Source organism: Lissotriton vulgaris, chromosome 1_1 (genome assembly GCF_964263255.1).
Source record: "Lissotriton vulgaris chromosome 1_1, aLisVul1.2, whole genome shotgun sequence".
Classification (NCBI taxonomy): domain Eukaryota; kingdom Metazoa; phylum Chordata; class Amphibia; order Caudata; family Salamandridae; genus Lissotriton; species Lissotriton vulgaris.
Window position 1 is genome coordinate 2,029,786,583 of NC_141685.1, and position 24,028 is coordinate 2,029,810,610.

Here is a 24,028-nt window from a genome sequence, read left to right on the forward strand (position 1 = left end):
ATATACTTATTTATGCGATTGTATATAGCACAGACGTTACACGGAGGTGTCAGGGCGCTTCCCAAGGGGACCAGTAGTGATACACGAGGTCACGGTTACAAATGGACAAAGTACGGAAGAGAACGTTGGGTTCCATGGGTCAGAGGGGCCCATAGTCAGCAGCCCAAATACAGGAGGTAGCAACCGGTGCATCACAGGAGAACAAACGTGGTATGTGCGCAGGTTACACAACGTACAAAGTACCAGTAGAAGTATAATACAGCAATGAGTGGCGGACACTCAGGCACAGGAACAGGGGTTACGTGGGCAATAGTGGCACTTGGGCAAGTTCCTAAGCAAACGGACTGTGAAGGGTAGCAAACAGTTTGTTACAAGCGGAAGGTGGAAGGATGGGCCCAGAGCTGGGCAGCAGGCCATGGGCCATTGGAACTGGTGGAGGAGTCTGAGGAGGAAGGGGATATGCGGAAGGGGGTGGGGGGTGCAAAGTAACGGTGTTGGTAGTGTGTTTCAGGTATGCCCACGGCAAGGAGCGCCGAGAGACGGCCCCCCCCGCCCACCGCCACCACTGGTTCGGCGGCAGGATCCAGTTAATGCCGGCCTTGACGCCAGGTAAGGATGGTGGCGGAGTAGGGGAGTGGTTTGAGTGATCCTCGGCTGTCGGTTGGTGCGGATACCGGGGAGCCTGGGGGTCGGCGGGGAGCCAGTTTAACCGGGGGGCACTTGTGGGGGTCAATGGCAGGGGGGTGTCATGTTCGCGGGCGCGTCGGGGCGGGTCAGTTCCCTGTTGCAGTGGGCTTTTTCCTGGCGGACAGGCTCTGGGACAGACGCACGATCTGGAGGACTTCTTGCTGGTGGGTCGGCCGGGTTCAGGACACTGCCGGCGGTTGCTGGGGCAGTTATGGACCTCGTGGTTTGCAAGGGGGCGCCCCTGGCACCAGGGAAGATGTACGGTCCCAGTATGGTGCTGTCCTTGTTGGGATAGAGCTAGACTCCGGGCCATGGAAGCACGCCTGCCAGAGGACGAGGGGGAGGCAAGGTGGCATGGGGGGCGACAGCACGGCCCATGGGATGTTCAAAATTGGGTGCGCTGGGTGCGCCATTAGGTGAATGTTGCAGTGAGTTTTTTCCTGGCGGACATGCTCTGGGCGGTGGCGCACTATCTGGTTGATGTCTTGCTGGTGGGGCGGCCGGTTTTCGACAGGCTGCCAGCGGAACTGGACGGTTTTCCGGGCATGGCGGCTTACCTGGGTGTGCCCCGGGCACCAGAGAAGACGCACGGTCCCAGTTTAAGTGCTGTCATTCTTTTGATAGAGCTCGACTCCCTGGCCATGGAAGCACGCCTGCCGGAGGCCAAGGGGATGGCAACGTCGTTGTTGGGTCTGACGCTGTACGGTTTTGACGCAGGCCGCATCATCGGGTACTGTAATAAGTCCACACACAGGCATACCAGTATTCCATACAAACATCACTCATACCAACATTTCAAGCTCACTCGCACTGGCTGAGCAGCAAGGGAGATAACTAGGAAAGGTACAATATACTAAGTACAAGGATACTACAGGTACGTGGTCGGTGGGGGGAGGAAAGGGGGGGGGACGGGCTCGGTGCAGGCGTCCGGGCCATTTCCATGGTGCATGAGAGCGGACATGAGAGGAATTGCGGCGGGGCTGCAGTGGGGGCAGGGGGATAGGTGGCTTCCGCAGGAGCGGGTCTTGCGGTTCGTGTTGAAGTGATGGAGGGGGGCTTTCGGGGGGCGATTCGCCGTTGGCGGGGGAATTGGGACGTATGCGACGGGCGTAGGGGTCCTGCGGCACGGAATGTTAGCGGGCAGCTGCGGGATGCGGGGGTGGGGAGTGACCATACGACGTAAGGACATTTCTCGCCTCTCACATGTGTGTCTTTTCAGGTGCAGGGGAGGGGCCAACTGCAGCGGCGCTGGAGAATTATGTTGGGGCACACTCAGTTGTACAGCAGGCGAAAAGGGGGACAGGGTCAAGCAACGGAATCAGTGGTTGGAATTGGACGACAGGTTGCATGGTCAGCGGCAAGGAAATGGGGCATGAGCTGGCATGCGTTGTTGCAGGCTTGGTGGGCAGTGAACAGGAGAGAGTGTGCCCGACATGGGCTTGGTACAGTGCAAAGGGTTAGCGTTGGGTTAAACATGTGCAGAGGGATCTGTTAGAGATACGGCGCAAGTAGGCGGGGTGTCAGGTCATTTGGTTGGAGTTTGGTCCCAGGTGGGTTGCAAGGGGGCGAGAGGCCAGCGGCCATAGATAGGACACGTAGGGCATTTTCAAGGGAGTGAAGGTTTCGGGGATGATGGAAGGTTGAGAGGATATAGCACCCAGAGCTGCGGCACAGGGCAGTGGATTTGTAGGTGCATGGGGGTGTCACCTGGAGTACGGATTGGAGTTATGTGCTGCACTTGAGGGAGGCACTGGAGTGGGATATTGGGGTGCAGATGGCTAAAAGGGCGGGAGGCCTGAGGGGGGGGGGTCGAAAGCCGTTAGCACACCTTTCGAGTGGCGGTTCTTCCTAATATATGGGGGAAGTGTAGGAGATCGGTTGTTGGATTAGCGGGGGTAGGTCAAGCATAATAAAGGATTAGCCAGGTGGAGAGGCAAATTGACGTTTCTGCTAATTGTTTACTGTTGTGGATTGGGGGAACCAGTTAGGGGAGGGGGTGGGGGGTTGTGTCAGGAAATTGCATATTTAGTGAGGTATAGCTTTGTACGGCGCAGGCCAAGGGTTTTCAATGTTTAAGGTGCACATGCTTCCAATAAAGCGGCCTTTATCACACCAAATTTGAGTCTCTAGTCGGTGCTTTCCCCCCCACCCCCCATCCCCTCTCCCCCTTGGGCCCTAATGGGGATTTGGGGGGGGGGGTGGCCGACCAGCGGGAGGCCTGCCACCCCCGGGGATTTTTGGGGCCGGGGGAGGGGGGGGTAGAGCCAGCACCGTACGTGGGCTAGTATTGGGCTACTTGGTAGCCTTGTGCTGGTTTTGGGCTGGGTTTGGGCTGGTCCCATTTATATCCGGACTTCCTGTGCACAAACCACCATTTTAAAAAGAAGGTGGCTGGTGACACAGCAGCCGGGCGGGGGTGATGAGGAGGTAATTGATTTCCCACCCTCCCTCCCTGGGTTTCGACCAAGTTGATTGGGGGGGTTTTATCAAGTACGGGCCTGGGGGGTTGGGGGAGGGGAGATTGCTTTCCTTCAGGTTGAGGTGTGGTTTATTGTGGTGTGCGGTGGTTTTGGAAGGAGTTTTCTTGGGGGCCGGTGCATCTAGTTGCTCAAGGGTTGTGGGATTGGTGGTGTCGCTGGAGCAGGTGTGTGGTGAAATTTTGCCTTGGGGCGGTTCTTCCTAATATATGGGGGAAGTGTAGGAGATCGGTTGTTGGATTAGCGGGGGGTAGGTCAAGCATAATAAAGGATTAGCCAGGTGGAGAGGCAAATTGACGTTTCTGCTAATTGTTTACTGTTGTGGATTGGGGGAACCAGTTGGGGGTGGGGGGTTGTGTCAGGAAATTGCATATTTAGTGAGGTATAGTTTTGTACGGCGCAGGCCAAGGGTTTTCAATGTTTAAGGTGCACCTGCTTCCAATAAAGCGGCCTTTATCACACCAAATTTGAGTCTCTGGTCGGTGCTTCCCCCCCCCCCCCCCCTCCCCCCTCTCCTCCTTGGGCCCCAATAAGGAAGTGGTCGAGGTGCTGGAGAGGAGGACATTTTAGTTCCGGGAAGCGGTCAATTCCGAATGGATAAACCAGTATGGAAAGAGCGGTCTGCAGCTCTAAAAAGACGACATAGCATAGCACAGGTATATTTTTTACATTAATGTTTTTAGTAAAGGTTTTGTGAGGAGTCATGGAGGCGCAAAAGCAATGTTGAGTAACAGGATGCATCACTTCACAATTCACACATCACAAGTGCATTTCCAGTTATTCCTCAAACTGAGGAACTCGCCCTAAAATCGATAGTATCTAGTAATAGTGTGCCGAGTCTGGACTGCTATGACAATGGCACACTGCCCTGGTGGTACCAAACTAGAAGAACTTACAGCTCATTGGGCGGCTACAAGTATGGATCGCCGCGAATGTACAGCACTGACAAAATGCCTCTGTGAGGCGCTGCTAGGCCGGATAAAGAAGCGCCTTTTTGCATCCGATAAGAAACCGATGTGTAACCCAGAGGACTCTCAGGGTAAGGAACGTGTCCCTTTGTTAGGCACCTTGTTTAACATTGGTTATCCTGCGTCAGCGCTCTTCCCTTGGAAACATGCCACTTATGACTAGATGTGACATATGTTAGGACGAGCCTCAGTGGTACAATCGATATTGTACGGAGGATTGGGAATGACCCAATGAATGAAGCTGGTCCCTTCTTTCCCTCCTTTTTTTAGCTGAAATGGTTCTCAATGAGAGAAAGATTCAAAGAAACTGAAAAATTGTATTTAATTTGATGCGAAAGCCCTGCGGGTACAGTGCTTTTACTTTGGCAGATTTATATACCGCGAACTCGACCCGAAAGTATTGGAGCACCAGCCTAATTTGAAAGAAAAACAAGCATTGGAAATGCAATAGGTCTCGCAGTAGGAAAGTTTGAGCTATAGGTGTTAATTATTTTTTTGTTTTTTATTTATGTGTTGTTTTTTCTAAATAGCTAAATTAATAGCTTTCTTCTTTACAAAGCCAATAGTTATAATTTTTCTAAATGTGACGCCTCTAGCATTTGTAAAGCAACATGTTTTGTATTAACGGGACTTATATGTGACTTATATGTATTGATATAAAAAAAATCAATGGCTTTAAAAAACAATAATTAATACGTAAATAAAATGGATTTTATTTTATATTGCCATAGCTTAAAGTGTATTAAATATATTTAGTGAAGATGCTGTGGTTGCGCTGAGTGAGGGTGAGGGGTTGAGGGTGAGGGTGGGTGAGGGTGAGTGAGGGGTTGAGGGTGAGTGAGGGTGAGTGAGGGTGAGTGAGGGTGAGTGAGGGTGAGTGAGGGTGAGTGAGGGTGAGTGAGGGGTTGAGGGTGAGGGGGTGAGGGGGTGAGGGGGTGAGGGTGAGGGGGTGAGGGGTTGAGGGTGAGTGAGGGTGAGGGTGAGGGGTTGAGGGTGAGTGAGGGTGAGGGGTTGAGGGTGAGTGAGGGTGAGGGGTTGAGGGTGAGTGAGGGTGAGGGGTTGAGGGTGAGTGAGGGTTAGTGAGGGTGAGGTGTTGAGGGTGAGGCGTTGAGGGTGAGTGAGAGTGAGTGAGAGTGAGTGAGGGTGAGTGAGAGTGAGGGTGAGTGAGGGTGAGTGAGGGTGAGGGGTTGAGGGTGGGTGAGGGGTTGAGGGTGGGTGAGGGGTTGAGGGTGGGTGAGGATGAGTGAGGGTGAGGGTGGGTGAGGGTGAGGGGTTGAGGGTGAGTGAGGGTGAGGGGTTGAGGGTGAGTGAGGGTGAGGGTGGGTGAGGGTGAGTGAGGGTGATGGGTTGAGGGTGAGGGGTTGAGGGTGAGTGAGGGTGAGGGGTTGAGGGTGAGTGAGGGTGAGGGGGTGAGTGAGGGTGAGGGGTTGAGGGTGGGTGAGGGTGAGTGAGGATGAGTGAGGGTGAGGATGAGTGAGGGTGAGGGTGAGTGAGGGTGAGGGTGAGTGAGGGTGAGGGTGAGTGAGGGTGAGTGGTTGAGGTTGAGGGGTTGAGGGTGAGTGAGGGTGAGGGGTTGAGGGTGAGTGAGGGTGAGGGTGAGTGAGGGGTTGAGGTTGAGGTTGAGGGTGAGGGGTTGAGGGTGAGGGTGGGTGAGGGGTTGAGGGTGAGTAAGGTGAGGGTGAGTGAGGGTGAGTGAGGGTGAGGGGTTGAGGTTGTCGTATTACAAGCTGTGCTGTCATCTATGTGTGTACTCTGGAAAGGGAATTGCTGCACACTGTTTTTTTTTATTGTCTCAATCAGCGTTTGCTTTGAGCAACGCATCAACTGGGTGGTTGTCAGGGCCCATAATGTTTCTTGGGCGTGTTTTTACATGCCGCCTACATGCGGTGTGCGACAACTTAAGGGACACACGCAATGCTTTTGACTACTTGGTCTTCTTATCGGGTGGCCAGAGGGGGCCTTCAGAGGTGAGACAAATATTGTTATTTATTTCTTAATTATTGCAGATGACTTGACTGGGGGCGGTTTAGCCGCTGCGGCTTGACGTCTGAGTCACGAGCCACTCTGAGCGCGCACAGACTGACCTGCTCCATGGGGTCACATGAAGGTGCTGCAGGGACTTCTTTGTCGTCTCAGTTGCAAGGCAGCACTGCGAGCCACCAATGGACTTGTTTCAGCATGCTCCCACCTTCAGCCACCCAACGCTGTTGTGACTGCGTGCCCACATTTTGGTGTTGGAGGCAGCACAGAAGCACAAGAGCTGCGGAGTGACCCGTATTGTCTTTAGCCTGTGTCCGATCAAGTTCGGCCAACCGCAAGCTGTGGGAGTAAAGAAGTACGGAAGTTTAAAGCCGACCGGGCATGTCGCAGGATCCTGGTGTACTTCTGCTCCGCACTTCGTTCTGGAGAAAAGGAACGATTTGGTAATGTACCAGTGTCTAGTGGCCACCTTTTTCAAACTTCTGACAGTGGATTTGCAATTAGACAGCTCAGAAACACACATTTGAGGCGATTTCATTCAAGCTCCCTGCTACGTAATGTTGACATTTTTCTAGTACATTCCTCTAGGGGTCACTACACGTGGGAGAAGAATTAAAAGACCAAAGAAAAACATTATAGGAAAGATGGGCCATTGTGGTATGACACAGGTGAGAGGTCGCTCACTGGTGAAGCGTTTTGTTGTTTTCAGTCATTCTTTTGTTTTCTTGCAAGTGAAAAAAAAAAACGAAAGAGAAAGCAGGGTAACCTGACCCAGGAGGGGGGAGGAGGGAGGAGAAATGCGTCTCGGCCGGAGCAGGGGGCGGAGCAGGGAGAGCGGGCTTTGGAATGTAATTCACACGGCCGGCCGGTCGTGAAACTGAAAGCATGGCCGGCCGGCCGGCCGTGAAAGCCTTTGATGCGGCAGGGGAAATGCGAGACGGCGGGAAGGGGAGGGGGCGGAGCGGGTAAACCAAGACGGACGTGCACGCGCTTTTAAGCTCAATGCGCATGCGCATTGAGCTTAAAAGTCACGGGCACTGCAAGGAATCGCCACGATTCCTTGCAAGTTGGGGAAAGAGTGGATAAGTCCCAATACTCTCGCTTGCTCGATGCGCATGCGCATCGACAGGCGAGACCTAAAAAATGCCTGGAGGCAAGCACAGTTTACACCACCCATTGCCACTGCCAGCCCTGCCAATGAAAGCACCAACATAATACTAAATGTCACACTGCTGCAAGTATGACATTTCAGACTGTCCGAGGGCCCCCAAAGCTATACGATAGGCTTGGGCGACAGCTATATTAGTTGCCTTTAAAGTATATGGAATTAATAAACAACTGTTCTGCTCATCTATTAATTGCACAAACAGCGTCACCATGTGGCAGCCGGCGTAAGTGCGGTGTTGACAATTGAGTGACGGTGCCGAGCACTATTTCATGCAAAGGAACGTCTAATGAAGACATTATGAAAACACTGACTCCTCTCTCAGCTGGCCATCCCCGATATTAGTGCGCATCTCACCTCCTGCTGTGCATGTTTCTGTGGACTCCGTGGGCGTTTCCTGGCCAGATTCCTTTTCACTGTTTTCCTAAAGCAAAAAAAGTTTCTGATTAACGACCACAGCAAGTAAACATGTTTATGACAAAATACAAACACAAGAACATTTACTTCAAAAGCGCAAAGTGAAGAACCTGCAGTCCTGTAATCGAATAAAAAGTGCAAACAATATTCCAGCGAGGTTGAGAGAGCCCAATACTTGGCTGTCATAAAAGGCAGCGTAGCTGACAGCTGGCTGCAGAGAGAACTAATAAAGAGCCAGTGGAAGACACCATCTCCTGATAAAGAACAGCTGCCACGCGTCCCTCTAGCCCACGTTTCCCTTGCCTGCACCAGTAGTTGAGTGAAAAGAAGCATTTATTTCAAAAGCAGGATAGAATGGGTGTGCCCGAGGAGGACTGCAGGAGATGGGTGGTTAGCAGACACCGAGGTGTTTCTGGACGTGGATTTTCCGTACCCAAAGAGATTCGTAGTCTTGAAACTATTGCTTGGTTTCAAATTGTGATGTAGAAAAACATAGCATTCGTGTGACAATACTCAAGCTATTCTGCACACACTGGTGGCAATAAAAGCAAAACCTACTGACCACTGCTCATGATCAACATTAAGCACTGGGCAATTCAAACACGACCCAGAGAGCATGTGTTGCTTTAGTGATGGATTCTCCTTTCAAGGATTCTGCAAGGATAGGAGGAGGCCACGTCTGTGAGTATCATGTGCTTGGGTGGGTGAAGGAGGGCATGTTCACTGACACCAATTGTTGTTCACACTGTAGGGTAATACACAATCGATGACACTAGCGAACACATGGACATTAAGGGCAGGCCAATTTTCTTTGCCCAGTTCCCAGGCTGCAACAAAGGATACAAAGAGAGTGAAACAATATATCTCGAAAATTCCACCCAAATGAAATCCATAGCTGCAAACATCATCAACTTTTCAGACAGATTCCACAAGAAAAACAGAAATACCCTCCAAATCTAACGAATTAATAAAAACTGATCTTGTGAACTGCAATAGAACTCTCAAACCCAAAATCGAATTCCAAGACCGAACTGTTAAAAATCAATCCAGGTCTTCAGTCACTGTCCTTCAAATGCTCTTTATACTTTGTAAAGCCATTCACAGAACTCGATTAGCAGATCAGCACAACCAACTGTCCGAACGTGGCCATGCTTCTGGGGCTTCATTCCATCTTGGTGAGCATCTTTCAGACCAGGACCTGCAAAGACTCTGCTGGTCATTCCAGAGTCTGCTGCCATTTTCTATTCGCTGGGAAGACATCTAAACAGGGCAAACACAAAGAGAGATGATGGACGGAGCGCTGAAACTTTCCTGACACTCACCCCCAGTCACAGATCTGGGTTGAATCCATCATTCTTTAGCTCACTTCACCCCCTCCGTTCAGACCCAGCTATATGCAAATCAGGCTTGACCCTGTGCCTCATGGGAACAGTCAAGCCCGAATAGCCAAGCCAGGTCTTCCCTGTACCGGAAACAAGCATCCTGGGACCGGTTTCTGGATAACACCCTTCATCAGCCGGGCTAGCTTAAATCCAGTGGCAAAGTGAGCAAGGGACCCATGTCTGGGCATACCTTGCCAACTTAGGGCAAACAGGTCTTCCCTGAAACCCTCAGGGAAGACCTGGCTTGGCACGGGCTGGACTGCTAATATGAGGCACAGGGTCAAGACCGATTTGCATATTGCTGGGCCTGAATTGAGGTGGTGAAGTGAGTTAAAGAATGATGATGGATTCAACCCAGATCTGTGACAGGGGGTGAGTGTCTGAAAAGTTTCAGCGTGCTGTCCATCATCTCCTTGCGTTTGCTTTGTTCACCCTAAGTTGGCATTGTATGCCCAAACGTGGGTCCCTTGCTCAATTTGCCACTGGATTCAAGCTAGTTTGGCTGATGAAGGTTGTTACCCAGAAACCGGTCCCAGGATGCTTGTTTCGGGTTCAGGGAAGACATTGATGGCAGTTCGGGCGTACTGTTCCCATGAGGCACAAGGTCAATGCTGATTTCCATATAGCTGGGTCTGAACTGAGGTGGCGAAGGGAGTTAAAAAAATGATGATGGATTCAACCCAGTTCTGTGACGGGGTGTGTAGTTATCCATTATTGGCATATTTAATTTACTGGTAAGTCCCTAGTACAGAGGACTGAGTGTGCCAGGGCCTGTTCATCAAATGCTACTAGTGGGCTTGCAGCACAGATTGTGCCACCCACAGGAGTAGCCCCTGTAAATCTGTCTCACACCTACCACTGTAGTGTCTGTGCGCAGTTTGTAAACTGCCATGTCGACCTGGCAAGTGCACCCACTTGCCAGGTCCCAACCTTCCCTTTTCTCACATGTAAGGCACCCCTCGGGTATGCCCAAGGTAACCCGATGGGCAGGGTGTAGTGTATATAAAAGGTAGGACATGTACTGGTGTGTTTTACATATTCTGATAGTGAAACAGTGCCAATTTCGTTTTTCACCATTGAAAGGCTATCCGTGCCATAGGTTAACATGGGAGTTGCTTTGTAACATCTTACAATTATAACTTTCTATAGGGGCAAGATCGAGAAATTGCGTTTAGGCTCTCTGAACTGAGAATTTGAAAACACATCACTTTGGGAAGATTTTTTTTAAATGATGTGTTTGAAAAAGCCACTTTTAGAAAATTAACATTTACTTATTTAACCATTCTGTGTGCCTGTGTTTTGTGTATTGGCTGTCTGATTTTGGAGTGATATGGGGATCCCTTATTAAGTGAACCACAACCGAGGCCTCTTTTCCAGTAAAACTTTTATTATTCTAATAATTGATCAACAACCAATCCCAGTCACCTAGGCCCTCACATAGTAGGATATGGCAGTAGGAGAAAGGAGTTAAAAACACTTCAGCACATTTAGCCTGTGTGCGTTAGCAACAAATATCACAATAACACCCTTCGCTCCGCCCCTAATAGATAAGTGTCTACCATTTAGAATGATCTAAAACCCTCAATAAATATTTGCTCAGTATCCCATGTTTCTTGTATTTACAGGATGTCAGCCTGTCTTCATCGGTCCATGCCGGTGAGACGCCTCTTCCATTTTCAGTTTTGCTGCCTCCCGTTCTCTGGACTGCTGCCCTTTCCTTCCTTTGATCCGCGGAGTACGGATAGGACACTGTTGCCCCGATACCTCAGAACTTATGCACCCAGATGACACAGCTGTGCCTCGGGTGTTGCCGGTCATCCCCCCTCCTGACTCTCTTGCTCCTACCTCTCCTGGTTCCTCTCCGTGACTGTAGCTCTGATGGTTTGCTTTGTTTTTTTATCTTTCCGAAATGGCCCTCTTTGACCTCTTATCTTGGACTTGTGTGCACCCCCCCATTTAGGCACAGTGTTCTCCGAACTCTCCTGTCCTTGAGCCGCCATTTTGGCTATCTCCGTTCGTCCCTTCGTCCCCGCCGGTCCCGAGCTGGGCAACTTTTTGACCGTCTCTATCTTTCACGGACCTACATCCCGTTTTTCGATTTCGGCTGATGCCCCTGGTGCCAACTCCGTTTTTGTCTCCCGCTCGCTCTCCTGTCCTTATCTGCTTTCCTACCCTTTCCTTTATATTCTTCAAACTTTTTCCCTCCCTTGATCCTCTGGTTGTTCTGGTTTCCGCTTTGCTTCTGCTTCTTTGTTTTCCACTGCTTTACTTTGCCTCATCATCCGTTCTTTTTTGCCATCCTCGAGTATTTAGCAAGTTCTTTACTCCTATTTATTATTAACACTGTTTTGCTTTGTAACTTATGTAACTTGCCTCTCACTGATACTCTGTAAAGGTCTCTGATACCTTCAGGTCTAGCCAGCGCTATATAAAACTCATTAAATAAATCAATTAAATAAATACCGGCTACATTCCAGGTAGATGTTTCTAGGGAGCTATTGCTTAACTCCTTCCCTTCCCCCGCACCTTACCCATTTTGGGCAGGAAAGTAGTTGTGTTGAAAGTTTTGGGGACATTGTTCAGTCAATCGCATGATTTCAGATCTTGTAGGGGAAGAAGCGACTATCAATCCTTACTTTGTGGCTCCTCGTATCTGGAAATGGGGGCAAAGTTAAAGAAGGTAGAGTTGATGAATACATTACATTTCTATCCCTTATAATCTTAGGAGGGAACTGCCTCGGGCCTGTAGAAATAGCCCGAAGGAAGAGCATAAATCCTTCATTCTTTGGGGGAAAATTTGGTAGAATCCCAAGCAGATCACCTACCACTTTGTTGTTATTACAATTAAGGACTATGCAGTCGCCCACTAGGGCTTTTGGGGACCGACTCACTCAGTTCACTCTCCTTGTCATAATCCAATGCCTAGAATGATCAACTACCCCATTTGTTGTTCTCGACAACCAGTGCTGGGCCCTAGATAGGAGTTGTGTGGTGGTCTACTGTTGGCCCTCACTCAATGCTGGTACATCGGTCAGTATTATGTCAAAGGGGCAAAGCAGCCGGAGTGAAATCTTAGATATGTAATCTCCTTTCACCTGTTAGTTCACCTTTTTTTACTATCACCCTGATTGGGCAGGAGAGAGCTAGTAGAATCTTTGGACTGCTTCGGCTGCTGCTGTATCGCGGCCAATGAAACGGGGTATGTTATGGAGTGTAAGGATCTTAAATGCGAAGGTCCTTTTACTTCCCCCTATGTATTGGAGCCAAGTGGGTGTGTAGTTGGTTGCTCTGATCTCCTACCCCCTCCTGTTCTAACAGGATCCTTCTGGTAGAGTGGGTTAGAAGTTAACGTAGGCCCCCTTGCTTCCACAGTGCCATTTACCACCCTTTGTTTGTATAGTGCATCTAGGATTTCCTCAATTTTACACAACCTTAATGTAAGTGGTTGGATTAATGATACCAGTTGCTTCTCCAGTCGGATGTATAAATCATCATTGATTTTAATAGATGGCTCTTTTTTCTGTGCACCAGAGACCACTGCTGGGGGCACTATCGGAACCTTTCTAGGTTTAACTGTTGAGCCACCCATTTTTCTTTTAACTGGAGGCTCACTAAGGTGTCCTTGGTTCGTTCAAGTCACCTGGATAGGATAAACATTATTTGGGCTTTCTATGGGCTTCCTCTCGAGTCATCATAGATGCTGCTATGATTGTAATCAAGGAGGTTTCTACTGGGGTCAGTGCTCTTCTACCTTCGCCTAAAGACAGGGGACGCTCTGTTAATCTCCTTAAAGAAGGAATTTGCTACTCCAGACAGAAAGGAGTCCAAAGTATTGGCTACTTCCTCATGTGTCTTTTTGAAGAATCCTATGCTTGCCCATTACCTCGTGGTTTTGGGAAAGTCAGACGACCAGAATTGGGATCTTCCACAACAATTTAGAGGGGTGGCCCAGCCTGGCCTTCTCCGGTTGCTGACTGGCGCAGACGGGACCCTTCTTGGCCCGGGCATGTCCCGCAGGGTAGAAGCCACAAGCAGGCACCTCTGGGCGTGAGAACAGTGACATTGACAGCGGCTGCCACAGGTGTCTCTGGAGCAGGTGGCTTCGCCTTGACCCTCCTTTGCCTGTTACACGGGTGTCCAGTTGGATGTGTATTTAGGGAGGAAGCATGTCCAAACCCTATTAAAAGTCTGAGCACTAGATAAAACACTAAGGCCCACATGCATCAAGCACTTTTGCATTCGCAAACGGTGCGATTCCTTAAAATCGGCCGTTTGCGAATGCAAAAGTGCTTTTTCAGATGCATCATCATTTCTGAATGGAATTCGCTGATTTTGCGACTTTCCAGAATGCGAATGCATTTAAGGAATCGCAAATTTGCGATTCCTTAAATGCAATGCATCATTCAGAAATGAAATTGCGAGAACAAGGTTTGGAAGTGCAAATTACCACGAGGTTGAACCTCGTGGTAAATTGCGAAAAATGTTTAAAATGTACTAATTTACATTTTAAACGATGTCATGTTACAGACACACATGTCCTTAGGACATGTGTGTGTGAAACATCCATTTCAAATTACATTTCGGGGGTGCAGGGGGGGGTCCTTTGGACCCCCCCCTGCACCCATGAAATTTTCTAAGTGCCATTCGCAATTTCCATTGATTCCTATGGGCCTTTTGGCCCATAGGAATCAATGGGAATTGCGAATTCGCAATTTTGAAGTCACAAAATATTTGCGAGTCGGTAAAAATTGCGAATTTTACCGAATCGCAAATATTTTGCACTTTCCATGATGCATCCCGTTTTGCGAATCCATATTTGCGATTCGGTAAAATTCGCAAATTTGGAAACGCAAAACGGGAGTTTGATGCATGAGCCCCTAAAACCTACTATTACGAATTACCTGCAGTTTAGTCCTGAAACCCTTCCCAGACATTATTTATTTAACCTCAGTGGAATATTGGAACCCGCATTATTGTTTTGCTTTAGGACGGACAAAATTAAATATTGGCTTTGCTTCCCTCTAGACTTTCAGAGCAATCGTGAATTTAGCGCGTGCCCACGTAACGATATTTCTGGGCAAAACATGTTACACTTTATATTTTTTTGTGGCTGTTATAAAAGATTTAATAAAATGTTCTTAACCTCTTATGAAGTATAGAAAGTTGAGGCACTGTTTTCAGGCTTACCATTTTCTACAGCAGCAACCCAACAATGTACCCTGATTAATGGGTTTTTAAATGCCAAATGTTATCTCTTTTTTTATATTAATATTTAATGATTGTCTTACTATTTCTGCAGTTTTGCTCCTCCGCTGAAAAAGTATGGAGGACACTGGGTTGCAATGTATGTTTTTATTGCTAATTTGCACTTTTATGGCAGCTTCGCAACCGAATAAAGTTTTTGAACTTGAGTCTTGCAATTGGGGTTCACCTCATTTGTTGAAGCCTGAGCAACAAGGCTCTCTGGGGTAGGCTGCTTAGTGAGAAAACCAGGCTCACCTGGCACCAGCCTGATATCTAGCCACTTGCCTTTTCACCAGTGGGCAAGAACATGGCTTTAACTAGAGGTGGTGGGGAATTTTTAAACCGCAGGTGGAAGTAGGGGAATTTAGTAAATTTGCGTTACTTTTGTAATGCAGAATTACTAATAAATTCCGCAGCTGCGCCAGCGGAATTAATGATTCAGCAACAGGAAACAGCGTGTAGATACAGAGAATTATTGGCACTGATGCTCTGCACTATGAAGAGACGCTGCCGAATTCTTTTTTTGCTATTTATCTGTACATGTTTCATTCGATCCGACAAGAGGGATCTTGGTGACCACAAAACCTTGTAAGACAAATTTGCACTCTAGGGTTCAGGGAGACTCAGAAATGTGCAACAGTTGTAATGTGATAATTTCCACAAAAGCTCGAAAGGACCTCACTAAGTAAGAAAGGATCTTATGAAGCATGTGTTGCGAGCCTTCTGAGTAAAACTGAAAGTTCATGACTGTCAAGTGGATCCATTCCAGGTGTGATCCCGCCTGCACACTCCAGGCTTTTCAGCATCAATGCTTTGCATGCGGAGCTTTTAGACATACCTTTACTGGCAACAAAACCATGAGGTCTAGAATGCAAAGCGCTGGCATGGGGAGCAGCTAGCAACTAAGCACAGTGTATTCACTTTTGAAGCAGTGCAACTGAAGTGGACAGAAAACACGTTGGGAGATCTGGGGCAAATGCCATTCCTGTCTGTGCCTCCAAAACAATACGGCGTTAACATATGAAGTGTTTAAATGTGCTGAACACTGCTATACTCCATGTACATATAACTGGCCATTGCTCTTCAGTAAAAACAATTTAAGGGGCGGCTCTGCCCGACAAAGTGAAGCCAAGAAGGACTTTCTGGTCTCTTAACCCAGGTTTCCCTCGTGCCATTTTTTTCTTATCAATGCTGAAAGATTGCAGAGCAAATGGTACAACAAAAGAAGGTGTTTGGATGAAAACAAATACAGAATGTGTTTACTTATAGACCCGACACGGATGCACACGTTAAGGTTGGAACGATATTTTAACACCACCCGAGGTCACAGTGATTTTCTAAGAATACATATGCATTGTACATATTACAGATGGGCCGAAGCCTGCAGAATCCCTCAAAGTATTTACGGAACTCCGTGGAATCTAGCATCTTTTATGGAACTCCGTGGAATTCCACAGAGTAAAACTCAGTGAGTTCCGCCCACCCCTAGCTTTGACCAAGGGCCCATCTAGCGATCAATGAGGGCCTCAGGAAAGTAGAGCAAGGGCTCAGAAGTGGCTAATCCAGACTGCAAGATTCCATAAGGACATTAGCCTTGGAATCGGCTGAAGGCAGATGCAATTCCAAGATGTAATTTCCTATCGGACCGGCAATCTAAGTGATGGGCCCAACATTATCCATCTCTTGTGGCGTACTGTATTCAGAACCAGAGCCAAAAATAGAATGGAACCCCCTGGGTAGAGGTGTTGGTACAGAGTCGGGCTATATGAGAACTGGTTGCACTTTAATAATTTCACAGTGTGACATCTGGCTGAAGTTGGTTTGGGGTCAGACATCAATCAATCAATCAATCAAGACATTTATAGAGCGCACTACCTACCCGTAGGGTCTCAAGGCGCTGGGGGGAAGGGGGTGCCGCTACTGCTCGAACAGCCAGGTCTTCAGCTTCTTCCTGAAGGAGAGGTGGTCTTGGGTCAGGCGTAGGTCGGTCGGGAGGGAGTTCCAGGTCTTGGCGGCCAGGTAGGAGAAGGACCTTCCTCCTGTTGTCGCTCTTCGGAAGCGGGGGACGGCGGCGAGGGCGTGGTTGGCTGAGCGGAGGTGGCGTTTGGGAGCGTAGAAGTTGATTCGGTTGTTGAGGTAGCTCGGGCCTTGGTCGTGTAGGGCTTTGTGTGCGTGGGTGAGGAGGCGGAAGGTGATTCTTTTGTTGACGGGGAGCCAGTGCAGGTCTCTGAGATGTCCGGAGATGTGGTTGGTTCGTGGGATGTCGAGGATGAGTCTGGCTGAGGCGTTCTGGATCCGCGGGAGTCTCTTCTGGAGCTTGGCGGTGGTCCCGGTGTAGAGGGCGTTGCCGTAGTCCAGTCGACTGGTGACGAGGGCCTGGGTGACGGTCTTCCTGGTCTCGGTGGGGATCCACCAGAAGATCTTCCGTAGCATGCGGAGGATGTTGAAGCACGCCGAGGAGACGGTGTTGACTTGCCTGGTCATGGAGAGGGAGGAGTCCAGGATGAAGCCCAGGTTGCGTGCGTGGTCTGTCGGTATGGGTGCGGTGCCCAGGGTGGGAGGCCACCAGGTGTCGTCCCAGGCGGAGGGCGAAGAGCCTAGGATGAGGACCTCCGTCTTGTATGAGGTCAGTTTCAGGCGGCTGGTCGTCATCCACTCGGCTACCTCTTTCATCCCTTCGTGCAGATTGGCTCAGGCGGCGGCGGGGTTCGTCGGTCAGGGAGAGGATCAGCTGGGTGTCATCGGCGTAGGAGATTATGTTGAGGTTGTGTTGGCGTGCGATGGCCGCGAGGGGGCTCATGTAGACGTTGAAGAGGGTGGGGCTCAGTGAGGATCCTTGAGGGACGCCGCAGATGACTTCGGTGGCCTCTGACTTGTACGGTGGTAGGCGGACTCTCTGTGTTCTTCCGTCGAGGAAGGAGATGATCCATTCCAGAGCCTTCTCCTGGATTCTGACGTTGTTGAGGCGCTGTACTAGGGTACGGTGGCAGACAGTGTCGAATGCCGCGGAGAGGTCTAGGAGGATGAGGGCCGCTGTTTCTCCGTTGTCCATCAGGGCTCGGATGTCATCGGTGGCGGCGATGAGGGCGGTCTCGGTGCTGTGGTTGGCTCGGAAGCCAGACTGTGAGGGGTCGAGGGATCCATTCGTCTCAAGGAAGGCGGCCAGCTGCTTGTTGACGGTCTTCTCGATGACTTTGGCTGGAAACGGGAGGAGCGAGATGGGGCGGTAGTTTTTGAGTTCGGTGGGGTCCGCTGTGGGTTTCTTGAGTAGAGCACTGAGTTCGGCGTGCTTCCAGCTCTTAGGGAAGATGGCGGTGTCGAAGGATGTGTTGATGATGTCTCGCAGGTGGGGTGCGATGACAGCGTCGGCTTTGTTGAAGACGTGGTGGGGGCAGGGGTCGGTCGGAGATCCTGAGTGGATGGAGTTCATAGTGCGGACGGTGTCGTCGGTGCTGATCGGGGTCCAGGCGCGGAGGGTGGTGGTGGGGGGTGGTGGTTCGGTCGTGGTGTGCGTTGGTTGGTTGTTGAAGCTGTTGTGTATGTCCGCGATCTTGTTGTGGAAGTATGAGGCGAGGGAGTTGCAGAGGTCTTGCGATGGGGTGATGTCGTTGTTTCCTGCGCTGGGGTTGGAGAGCTCTTTCACGATGTTGAAGAGTTCCTTGCAGTTGTGTGCGTTGTTGTCCAGCCGGTCCTTGAATGCAGTTTTCTTGGCCGCGCGGATCAGCTGGTGGTGGTTCCGGGTGGCAAGCTTGAAGGTGGTCCTGTTGTTCGGTGTTCGGAATTCGCATGGGATCCTAATCCGGCACCAATGGTGTTGGCACCAACAAAGAATGGCCCAGGTCAGGTTCTTAACGCAGGAGTAAACGTATGTCTTAGAATCCATACTAAAGCGATTCCCAAGAGTTCAGATAGACCTCCTGGTGGTAACCAGACTAGCGGCCCCTGTGATTTCTGGAGACCCCTGTGATTCCTCGGGGCCAGAAAGCATGCCAGAGTGGGACGGAAAATGCAGTACAGTCTCCCTGAAGGTATCAATGTACTGTGGCATTGTGAATCGAATGGCCTGGGAAACTCCGGGGTTCACTGGAAGTATTTGGGAAATCGGCTCCTTGACTAGGGACCTAGAGCAAAAACGACTAACATTGGGACACTCTCTCTTTCCTCCTCTTTAAATACAGAGCGTTGGAATTTTGTTGATACCTGGTTCACCTTTTTGTGGTTGCGTTTCAAATTAATTTGGACTTACTTAATGACTTTGACTGCACATTAGACCTCTAGAAGGAAAGGCCTTGAGAGCGTGATGGAGTCTGCACCCATGAACTGGATTGGTCATGGATCGCCAAAGCAACGGCCATGACCACTACTTATGTTTGTGTATTTACAGCTATGCTTCTCTTTCCTGGATAGCCTTCAGTGCGTGAGTGTACATTAATAGCTCAACTTGGAGTTGTGTCCTGAGCCCAAACAGATACACATCTCACACAGGTCTATGACCAACAACTGGTTCCCACAGTCATGACATGGTTTGAAACATATCATTGTAGGAGGGTACATCATTATCTAGAACACTGGATTTAGTTTGTAAGTCATTGGAAAGGCCAATTAAATTAGAAGGAGGATGACAGTTTGAATCAATTGATAACAATACTTAATTCTCTTAATCATATGACCTACAGTAAGTTCCTTCTATCACTCATCTTGGTCATCTCAATATCCTGCTCAAATGCAGAAGGTATATTCTGCATACCTTCTGTAATAAGGCACTTCTAATAAATATACCTTCTGCATTTGAGCATGATATTAATATGACAAAGATGAACCTGGGCACCACTACTACACGTTGATATTGGTTCCATACTTCACACTGTTAAAGTAAAAGCTGGTTTCAAATTGGTTTTCTATATACAAGGTAATATAAAGGCATCTTCATTTAGTGTTCAGAGTTGAAGTCCCACCAACAAATCAGCGTGTGACCCACCAGTGGGTTGCGACTCGTGACTCTCAGTTCAGTCAGCTAACTAGAACTGCTGAATTTCTCTGGTTTTGTATGAGTAAAATGTCAGCCTAACTACAATATCTTTGTAGCCTTCGGTTTTTCAGTGTATATGTATACATTAATACATACATACATACATATACACACACATACATACACACAAACCTTTATGCTTACCTTAAATAGACTTTCCATGCGTGGTAAAGGCACATTGGTGTTAAAGATGTGTGGTACAACTGTGTGGTAAAGGCTGTTTTCCCATGTACCTGTCACTACACCTTGTGTTTAATGATTAAAGCCAGGGGTGTTTGGCAGGTGACCTGCTATCAATATTGACTTGTTAAAAAAGGTGTTGATGTATCCACGGATTTCAATGTGATATTAAATAATGTGCAAGATTGTTATGATCCAGCTATTTTACCTATCAGTGAAAGAAACAAACACTACCAAAATATCATATATGATTTTAATACCATTAGAATCTTCACAGTGTATAATTTTGATCAGATCTCGAGGCTTTGGACTCTGTGGAGCTGTTTGCTGACTCCGGGACTTTTGTGGAGCAACGCGATCTTGGGGCAGAGGAGTGCTGTTGCTAGCGGGACTGCGAGGGCCAGGCTGCTTTGTGGCGAGTGACCGCCCGCACCTGGCTCCTCTTCCCGCCCCGCCCCTCCCAACTACATAGCGCCTCACGGCCCCCGCTTGGCGGGCGCCGCTCGAGGCTTTGGACTCTGTGGAGCTGTTTGCTGACTCTGGGACTTTAGTGGAGCAACGCGATCTTGGGGCAGAGGAGTGCTGTTGCTAGCGGGACTGCAAGGGCCAGGCTGCTTTGCGGCGAGTGACCGGCCGCACCTGGCTCCTCTTCCAGCCCCGCCCCTCCCAACTACATAGCGCCTCGCCACCCCCGCATCGCAGGAGCCGCTCAAGGCTTTGGACTCTGTGGAGCTGTTTGCTGACTCCGGGACTTTTGTGGAGCAACGCGATCTTGGGGCAGAGGAGTGCTGTTGCCTGCGGGACTGCGAGGGCCAGGCTGCTTTGTGGCGAGTGACCGGCCGCACCTGGCTCCTCTTCCCGCCCCGCCCCTCCCAACTACATAGCGCCTCACGGCCCCCGCTTGGCGGGCGCCGCTCGAGGCTTTGGACTCTGTAGAGCTGTTTGCTGACTCTGGGACTTTAGTGGAGCAACGCGATCTTGGGGCAGAGGAGTGCTGTTGCTAGCGGGACTGCAAGGGCCAGGCTGCTTTGCGGCGAGTGACCGGCCGCACCTGGCTCCTCTTCCAGCCCCGCCCCTCCCAACTACATAGCGCCTCGCCACCCCCGCATCGCGGGAGCCGCTCAAGGCTTTGGACTCTGTGGAGCAGTTTGCTGACTCCGGGACTTTTGTGGAGCAACGCGATCTTGGGGCAGAGGAGTGCTGTTGCTAGCGGGACTGCGAGGGCCAGGCTGCTTTGCGGCGAGTGACCAGCCGCACCTGGCTCTTCTTCCCGCCCCGCCCCATCTCCACCCCCTATTTAGCCTCACACACCCACGCGGGACGCGCGCGGGTGTGTGCCGGGCGAAGCCCAGGCCAAGGGCGGGCCCGTTTGTGCCCGTTCGTGACCGGTCTTGACCGGACCGGGCCCCCCTCTTACTTCTCTCCCAACCACCTGCACGCCTCACTGGGCTCTTATGGCTGGTCGCTAAACTAGGAGTAAGTCCTCGCTTGCTGGAGGATCTTCAGCCGGAGGTATGGAAACATTTCTTATCAGGCCGAATACCATGATAGATACTGAAATTAATATCCTTGAGAAACGTTTGTCCAAAGAACGGTTGGCTATTAAGAGATCAATTGCTAATGCCAAAACACCTGAAAGACCTGCTGATATTACCACGGTTGTGGCCGACCAAGCACCCCTATCGGAAGCGGATAACCAGGCTTCAGTGGACCTGGACATTTTGGTTAACGAAATACTTCCTGAAATCAATTTAGTTCTTGATATAAATAATGTATCCATTGTTTCTGAACCTGACGATACCGTAAATAACACAATGTCACAGGGGGTTAAGGAAGGGGCTACCTCTAAAGGCAAAAGGTCTTATAACAAGAAAGCTGGTAGAAAATCCAAAACAGCAAAGTTACAACATGACCCCATACCCCTTCCAATGAATCCAACTCAAACCCTGCCTAGTAGCGAGGTTTCTATTGAAAGTTTGGGTGCCCTTTTTAAATCGATCCTATTCCCTCTAAATGCCAAAATGGAAAGGATAGAACTCAGATTGTCTAATATAGAGAAAGCCACAGCTACTATTTTAGCCAACTCCAACAAAACCAGTAGCCCGAGTACCCTGCAAACCATTCCTACCATTTTTGGTCCTCTACAAGTTAAAGAGGCCCAACACCTTACCTGTCCTCCCGTAGGCCCGCCTGTAGCCCACCAAGATTCCAACCAGGTTAATAATGTACCCCCGCAACATATACCTGGGCCGCAACCGTGTAATACTAATACATATGGGCTAACGGTCTATGGCACACAAGGCTCCCCATCTAAAGCACCTAGAGCCCTTAGACCACGTTTGCCTGACCTTCCACCTGAAGCAAACCGCTTTATGGTAGTTTTAGCTGGAGCCCCCACCTTGGAGACAGGAGAAACAGAAACCTTTAGTTCCCTGAAAGGTAAAGTTGTTAAGTGGCTCAACTAGAATAGACCACTCCCGGCCCATCTTGACAACGAAATCATTATGGTAAGAAGGGTGCCCTGGCCAGGTAAGACGGTCAAGTCCATTAACGGGGATTGTGTCACGGTCAGTTTCAGAGACCCTAGAACTGTGTCACATATTTGTGCGGGTTTTAACAGGTCCTTTGACTCTAACATCCAGACACTCCCAGTGTCCTTTTTCTTTCCTCCTAACTATATAACCCACGGTAGAGGTAGGGACGAATGGGCAAGGGTTGAACGGAGGGACAGGCAAAGAATATATGATGCTAGACCGGCTATGCTGCCCCAGTACACTCCCTTCTGTGATATGAATCAGTACAGTTGTCTAGACAGTCTAGAGGGAGTTGACTGACTATCCCCAACACATGATTCAAGATTTTCTCCACCTGAGATGGTTAATGGTTTATTGGATGGAGAAGTTGTGACTAATGTAGTGCGCCCAGTTGAGTGCTTGCTAACCACCATAACATCTAAAAGGTTGCCCTTGGAACATTCTTTGCAAGATGACTTAGCAGACACTTACCATCCCCTAATCGCTTCGGATATGTCAGAAGAGCTGTTACCAACTTTAGTACCCCTAAATAACCATGTGTTGGTAGAGCCTGTACCGGTACCTAGTCCCCCAGGTTTTAAAATCGCGAGCTGGAATATTGCCGGTTGGCGGCAGAGAGGGTCATCCCTGGGCTGGAGGGAATCCATCTCCGGATTTGACATCCTCTGCTTACAAGAGACCTGGTCCACGACAGACATCCCTTTTGACGGCTTTGTGTCATACAATTGCTTAGCGCAAAAATCATCCATGGGTAGGGCAAAAGGTGGGTTGGTAATTTTACTGTCTGTGCACTTCCCAGTACGCGTGAGATCCCATTCCACAGTAGGTTCACACTCACAAATACTTAGGCTGGAACATAGAGGGGGTCGGGACACTTTGTTAATCAATCACTACAACATCATGTTCGACCCTACGAGTACCCTTGTTGTAGATGACCTTGAGTCAGCTGTAAATAAAATCTGTAGAGACATCCATAAGCCTTGTGACATCATCTGGGGAGGGGATTTTAATATTCAAACCTGACCCTATTCATATACTAATGTATGTGGGTTTGACGGGAATAATGGGGAGAATCGGGCTCATTTTACCCATACTTCCTATGGTGACTCCCATAACACCCTCCTGTCAAATTTTGACCTGGTCATCCACCAACCTGCTATGGATAAAGAGGGTAATATTGCCCCGACGTTTATTGGGAGGAATTCAGCCTCCGTCATTGACCATCTGTTGATATCGGCACATATTGCCCCTTTCTGTACTGTCCCTATCATCGTGGATTTTGGAATTAGCGATCACAATGCCATTACTATGTCAATTCTCATCTGGGGTTCCATGACCCATCTTAATGGTAGGATTGTTGATGAGATTACACCTTGCAGGCAAAATGGCATTCAGATTAACTGGTGTGGGGACAATTCCGATAAACTGCTACGGAAAATTGTGGGAGCAGGCTCCTTAGTGTTACTCCGTTGTCTTGAAGTTGATGCCGCCCCAAGATGCATTATTGCCGATTTCGAGAAACTTGGCGATATAATTAAAAAGTCCCTGACCACCTCTAAGGGTATAACCAAGCGGGCCACGCTAGGTTGGTTTGACAGAGCCTGTACGTCCTTGTTACAAGATCTTAAGAGGGCACTTTTAAATGCCATTTTAGTTTGTGGTTGTGCAGGTGTTTATCATTGTTTATATGCTTATAATGATGAGAAATGTTTCCCTTTCAGTGAGGGTTCATCAGTTATTAAAGGTTGAAACTTAAACAGGATAGCCTACACATTCTTTATAAAGACACCTTGAAAACCTTTTGCCGCTTTTCACTTATTCCATAACTCTATTATTTAAAAATGCTCAAAATTGGTTTCTGCCAGATTATGCCACACTTCATCCCCCCCACACGAGTGCCTTTGCTACGACCTCTAAAAGCCTATTGTGTACACCTCTCTACAATGCAATCTGATCATTATGATT

The 24,028-nt window shown here is 49.2% G+C and overlaps 1 protein-coding gene across 2 annotated transcripts in view; it reads right to left on the reverse strand.

Moving 5' to 3' along the window:
* Positions 1 to 24,028, reverse strand: part of IRAG2 (inositol 1,4,5-triphosphate receptor associated 2) — a 1,414,859-nt gene that overhangs the window by 336,710 nt on the left and 1,054,121 nt on the right. For both annotated transcript variants that reach the window (XM_086920312.1, XM_086920307.1), the window contains one exon: positions 7,635 to 7,701. In XM_086920312.1, coding sequence (XP_086776438.1) covers positions 7,635 to 7,701 — 67 coding nt within the window. The remainder of the gene's footprint in view (positions 1 to 7,634; positions 7,702 to 24,028) is intronic.